The 6,527-nt window shown below is 47.9% G+C and overlaps 1 protein-coding gene across 1 annotated transcript; it reads left to right on the top strand.

Moving 5' to 3' along the window:
- Positions 1-2,737: 2,737 nt before the first annotated feature.
- On the top strand, positions 2,738-4,420 carry Pmar_PMAR001725 (alpha/beta hydrolase, putative; the record flags this gene model as incomplete). The annotated part of the gene is made up of 1 exon (XM_002778435.1): positions 2,738-4,420. One exon carries the CDS (start codon positions 2,738-2,740, stop codon positions 4,418-4,420), a length of 1,683 nt encoding a protein of 560 aa, XP_002778481.1.
- Positions 4,421-6,527: the final 2,107 nt, after the last annotated feature.

Here is a 6,527-nt window from a genome sequence, read left to right as displayed (position 1 = left end):
TATCTTCCCCCAGCGACTCATCGACTGCATGGTTGCCTACAACTGGAGTCTTGAGTGGGATTCCGCAGAGCGGAGGGATGTGACTGTTGAAGCTTCCCATTCATCGCCGAGTTGCCCCACACAGGCACCCGAGGATGAAGATGATCGCGCTTCCGCGGATACCTGGAGTTCTGATGGTATCTCCAGCGACGACGAGGAAGCAGCGTCCAGTGGCATGAGTGACTCATCATAATAATCTAATAATTGTGTATGTTCGTTTCAGAGTTGATTATCGTTTCATATTGCGACCTTGGACTCCAAGGCTTGGAGAGTTGAGAGGGCTAATCACATGAGGTCCTAGTACGAACAATGGGTGAACCCCCAGCTCTGGAATAAATCATTAATCCTGTGGGTTACAACGTAGATATCTGTATATTATCACTCCTCACGGTATGCTCTATCGAATGATACTAGAAAATTTGCCGGGCATTTATTCCCGGAAAATCACCCCCTTCAGACACCTGTGTTCCCTCTCGTGTCGGAATGCGTATCTCTGTTGCCCCTTGGATATCTGCTGGCGTCCGTCGTTACTGGTCCTCACTGAGGACTCCTCAGGCCGAGTCTGTGGCGTGCGCAGGTCTGGCGCCCTGGATATCTTATGGGACGGCTCCGAAACGGCTGGCTGTAAAACTATCCGAGTTGATGATGCAGAAGTCAAAGTTTTGCTATGATTTGCATGACATGTTTCGTATTAACCCGTAGCCATGTGTCTCAAGATCTCAGTTGGGGTTTTTATGTTACCCAATTAAGATCAAACAGATGACCTACGTGTAGTATTAGCCATCCTCTCTATTCCTGGTCTTTGCTCGATCTACTTGAGCCCGTTTATTGCTTCCTATCGTCAGTACGTACTTCTCCTTACGTCTAGTTTTGCCACTTGGACTCGGGCGAAGCGGGTGCGTCCGTTATCCCCACTGTCGCATGGAGTGATGGGATGGATAGGCCCATGATCGGATCTTGTATATCTGTTGCTTATTTTGTGTTGGCTAAGGAGACAGCACGCCGGCGGCGACGTCAATGGTTCGCTGGGACCATGACCAAATCTCGCTCGGCCAATATCGTTGTGGTAGCTTTTGACGATGGTGATATTGAACATTTTGATTCAGGGTCTTGTGATTATGGCCCATACTGTATGGGATCATCTCTCAATCTTAGTTCATTCTTGCACCTAACGGATTAAAGCCATCGGATAATCCGATTCGGATTTGTGTTCCGGGTTCTGGGCTGAACCTCATCAGAGGATTACAACAAAAACACTAGAGGACTGTTGAGACCTGATACTTGTGGACGAATGATTGAGTCCGGAGAAGCGGAAGATCAACGTTCTGATAAGTTCGCTACATCTGTTCCTCGCAGCCCCACGCCGTTACGACTTCTGTGATAGTGGTAAGGTGCGGTTGTTCGATGGGAACGAAACGGGGAGGCTTTGTGGTAATTGACTCTCCCTTTGGCACCTCGACCTATCTTGAGTTTCTGCATCCTTTTCATACAACGAGTACTCCAGCATCTCTTGATTATAGATTTTAGCGTCACGCTGTGGACGTGTGTTGATACATGTATACGCATACGTGTACGTGTTCACGGTAACCACTCTGGCTCCAAGGTCCAGGAGCCTCCTGACAGGAGGCTCTCCGATCACTACTGCGCACTCTTTTCTTACGAAGTATTGATATACTGTGTGTTCTGCCAGTGGATTGGTTTGGAAAACGGCAGTTTTGTAGCTGCCGCACGAAGAGAAGAGCTCCGATAATCGGTCCGATTGCGCGGGAACACATCAGGCTACCTCCGCACAAACAGATGCGGTGTCTCGTGCACCCCAAGCGTTGCCTGACCTCCGCTCACAATACACTGGGACTACGTATGATCATTAATATCAACACCACCATTGAGACTAGGAATACTCCATATATTTCCAGTGCTGACAGTAATAACTCTAAGCACTTTCAAACAGTCTATACTCGTCTTCACCAAGTAGCTCCGACTGTGCACCTCAAGTGTTTCTTTCTGCATCGAGTACCGTAGTAGTGCACGAGCTATGCACCTTCGGCCAGCTCTCAGTTAAACGAGGTTAACGCAGTATCGCAGTCCTGTGGAAGATGATTGAGGAGTGCTCAGGATAACAAGCGGCCTGGCAGTACGTATGTACAGAGCGTGATCGATATTCACGTGAGTACGTAGCTTTTCCTAAGAAACCCGATCCGATGAATAAGGATTGTGGTTCCACTGAGTTATAACACCAGAGCTACTAGATCGTCATCAATGAACGTTATTTCAGCTTCTTCACTCTCCAATTGACTAGTACAGCAGTATACTAGCTATTTGTTGGCCGAGTTTGGTGGTATGATGAGAAAACTGTCATCATCCGAGGAGAACTGACGACGCACCAGCGGAGCTGAGCGAACCACTACTGGACTCATGAAGGACAATGTTATCTCACGGCAGTTGTTGTTGGATCAGTCATAATGCGAGGAAGGGCAACTAACGTACGCTTCCTAATCAGGAAGCTCAATGCGAGACTCACATCGGATCATAATCAAACGTCCACTTACAAAATGTGGCCCTGACAACCAAACGGCCAGTGTCGACACTCCTACGCTCCAAAGAAGCGTCTCCAAAACATTCTTCAAAATCGATCAAATTGGTGCGCGCTAACTACGAAAGGTGTCAATCAACTTTGGACATCTTCAATGTCTTGAAGATGGCGGGGGCATCAACAGGAACTGCATCATCAGCATCAGCACCGACGTCCTCCAAGGCACTCGAGTGGCTTTTTGCCTTGAAGTTCGCCATCAACTGTTTGCTGTTCTTGCTGAAGTCCCGTGTTCCCCGTATTATCACTTTGCTTGATTTGTTCGTTTGTGTCTCCTCTGTGGGTGACTTTGTTAACCACTACCATAATGATCTTTTATCCCTGTACATTTACCTCGTCATATTCATTGCTCGTTTTCTCGTTATTAACATTGCATTTCAGTATCGTCGTAAGACTTCTATGGTGCCGGACATAGTCGTTTCGGTAGTCGTAGTCGCCTCCATCGTTTACTCGTTGTGGTTGTACATCACTACTGGAAATATGCCCGGTCGAACGCTGACTATTGTCGCCCTTTGCTTGCTTGAGGGCTTCTTCTTCCTGAAGCACTCTGATCGTATTCGTCAGCGAAAATTGTGTCGTTTCAACGCCAACTTCCGGTTGACCGCCCGCTTCCCATTCGCGAGCCGTCGTCGTCCTCGTCATCATCACCATCACCAAAATGTCGATTTAGAAGCGCCCCTGCTCGGTCCCGACCAGCCCAAAGAGATCACTGTGACCAGCAGTGTTGACAGCGAGGGTGACTTGGAGCATGGCTCAAAGGTTTCCTCTGCATCCTTCGACTCGTCTCGTCGTGTGTTCGCCACCGGTCCGGACGCTCATTATCTGTGTACAGCTACTGGCACTGATTACAGCGACATGGAGTGGCCATATAGTGACACTGCTGGAGGCATTCTCTGCTACTACCAGAATGTTCGATCTACCACGCCGGTCGTCAATTTACTGCTGATTCATCAGTTTGGTGGAGGTTGTTTTACGTGGAAGCGATCGGTCCCTTTACTCGTGAATGAATGCAACGCCAACGTGACGTGTTTTGATCGACCAGCGCATGGCTTCACAGAGCGGCCCAAGGACCCGGCATCGCCTGTTTACATAATGAGTGAAGGAGGTCGGCCGGTGTTGTTACCGCCTTATTCCATATCGTTCGCTCGTGAGACCATAGATCTCTTTCGTCGTTTTTCGGCCGGTACTTTACCTCAAATATTGGTTGGCGTTGGCGCCGGCGCTTTGCTTGCTCTGGAGTCAGCAGCATGCAATGAAAGTGTCAGTGGCGTGGTATTGATCTCCCCGACGGTTACAACCGGTATGGGCTTGCCTGGGGTCATACGATCGATACTGACTAGTAATGTGAGTAGAGCGTTGTCGCTGTCGATGTTACGGTCAGAAGTGGCTGACTTCATGATGAGGAAGTCCTGGTATAGAAGTAGTAAGATCCCGCAGTGGCTGCAAGAAGACTATAGGGTGCCCACCCGGTTGGAGGGCTGGGACGCGGCTATTGTGGAGATGAATAAGCAGCGTACTAATGTCCGTTGGAAAGTACCAGTCGACCTACCCAAGTGTCCGATATTGTTGTTGACGGGTGATCATGACAAGGTTGTACCGAAGAGGGAGTATCAGCGCTTCTTCACTCACCTTCTGTCGAAGAAGTGCGATGCGCGATGGGAGGTCGTACCGAGATGTGGGCATCTGGTAATCATGGGGAGGGATCTTAGCACTATCGAGGCGATGTTAAGTGGAAACTCACACAAGCGACCGAATTTTCAGTTCACGCCCAGCAATATACAAAATTCGTAGTGCAATTTAGTGACATTCATGTAAGTGGCGATTTGTGAATCGTCACAGTAGATATTGAAAATTGACTGGTGAGATGGTGACTTTTGTTAGGTAGAGGAAGAGCAGCCCGAGAAGTTTGCGTTGGCTATGCGAAGTTTCACTGAATATTGCGTAACCCCTCGGAGGCTGTGGCTAGCAAGTCGAGCACGAGCCGTCAGCGCAAACGCCATGGTGCCGACGCCACCATCTGGCGCTGCACATCGAGGGTCGTTGTCGATGTTGGAAGACGAAGATGACGATGATGATGTGGCGGAGTTACGGTTCTTGAGTCCTCCTTTATCGGTGCGGCCCGTGCGGGCTGTGACTGATAGGTGACAGTATGTGTGTACATTAGTACTGCTTTGAAATATTGTACATTCTCACTAAAGTTATTGGCGTAGCGTTGGCGTTCAGTTTGATAATGCATTTTCTCTCGAGTCCCATTTCTATGTTTGCCACTTGTAAACTCTCTTTCCCTACGATATTGTTCGGTCACGACACGTTTCGAGATGCAGAGCAGAGGGCATGGGACGACTACGAACGACAACGACGATTGACTGATTGGCTGGCGAGGAAGGAGCTCAAGAGGAGACGATCGTTGGAAGGCGGCTGCAGCAGCAAACGACAACGCACTGAGTGTCAACCACCTTGCCAAAACGGCTGTTTGAGATGTTCCTATGGTTATTGAAAAGTATCCTCGCTGGGGATCGAACCCGCGACCCAATAGTGATGCACATTGTAGGTTGCTGACTCACTAACGTTCATATAAAATATAACTGCTACTGTCTCTGGAATGTATGTGTTGCGTTCGGTGTCGTTCGAGTTGCAGTGACATCGCAACGGCAGTGATGAGCCTCACAGTCCAATCTAAACTGTTCGTCAATACATCCACACTGTCATCGTGGACGTGGTTCCAGAAATATTCTGTGAAGTCTCAGGATTGGACAAGAAGTTGGTTTGTGCTACGCGTCTTGTATAACGATTCGGGTCGTACTATACTAAGCAGCATGCTGATAGCTCAATCATAAATCCTGTTCTAACGTCAGTGTATCCGAAACGTTGTTCGCGGAATGTCGCAGTTAGATTTCGTAGTTAGATTTTTCAATTAGATTTCGGAGACCATCGTGTTATTGTTCACCGAGCGGGGCAGCTCATCATTAGTCGGGAAACAGTTTCGTTTGTATCCCATCTTCTACACAATCGATTCGACGATTAAAAGACTATTCTGGCTCATTTCATTTCCTTCCTGGCGCCCGTTACAACAACCCTCCGATTAGACGGGATTCCGGGCAATAAATTTTCTTTGCTCGTCCGCTGTCATCAGAAGTCAATTACAATTTCCCCATAGCACTTCGCGTATCCCACTGATCTGCGCAGCATTTTGGTCAACGAAGTGTTCAATCTCACCATCCTCCCAACCGCCGTTGGCCGGTTCACACCCAAGAACGGATGAAGGCTCAGTTGAGTCGGCCCCTAATGCTGCAGCCCTCTCGAACGACTGAAATACTCGACGCAGTTGAGGCTGTCGGTACACGTTAGAAAAGCTTCTTCCCCTTCGACTTGCCTTCCACATGAACAATAGACAACCTATTCCTTAGAGGAAACAAGTTAGTCTAAATTGATCTCGTGTTGTGTCAATTTGAACTTTTGAATCCGAGTCCAATAATTTCATACACGACTTTCAACTCCTTTCGAGCGGTCAAAAGGGCGAACTATAAAACACTACTATCACCCAACGACAAGTAGGTAGTAGGCAGATATCTCCCCGTAACCTCTTAAAAGTGATAATTAACGCGCATTTTATCTAACGATATTCCTAATCATCATTTCTGATAATTCCTCCCAAAATCGCTATGTCAAGATCTAAGATGACCAATATCAGGCTTCGTAACATACGCAAGCATTTAAATGCAATTCACAGAGACAATCCCAAAAGCTGACATCACAACAACCTCCGTAAATAACATAAACATCAAAGATGACAGTACAGCCTCTTAACACTATTATAAAGTTAATCACGCGACCACACTGAAGACATACTCGGTCTTCGAGTAGTATTTCTCTCCGGGCCTAAGAAGAGTTGAAGGGA

The sequence above is a fragment of the Perkinsus marinus genome (assembly GCF_000006405.1).
Source record: "Perkinsus marinus ATCC 50983 genomic scaffold scf_1104296949514, whole genome shotgun sequence".
Lineage (NCBI taxonomy): Eukaryota > Perkinsozoa > Perkinsida > Perkinsidae > Perkinsus > Perkinsus marinus.
Note: the sequence above shows the minus strand (reverse complement) of the source record. Positions and strands in the feature narration are given on the sequence as shown.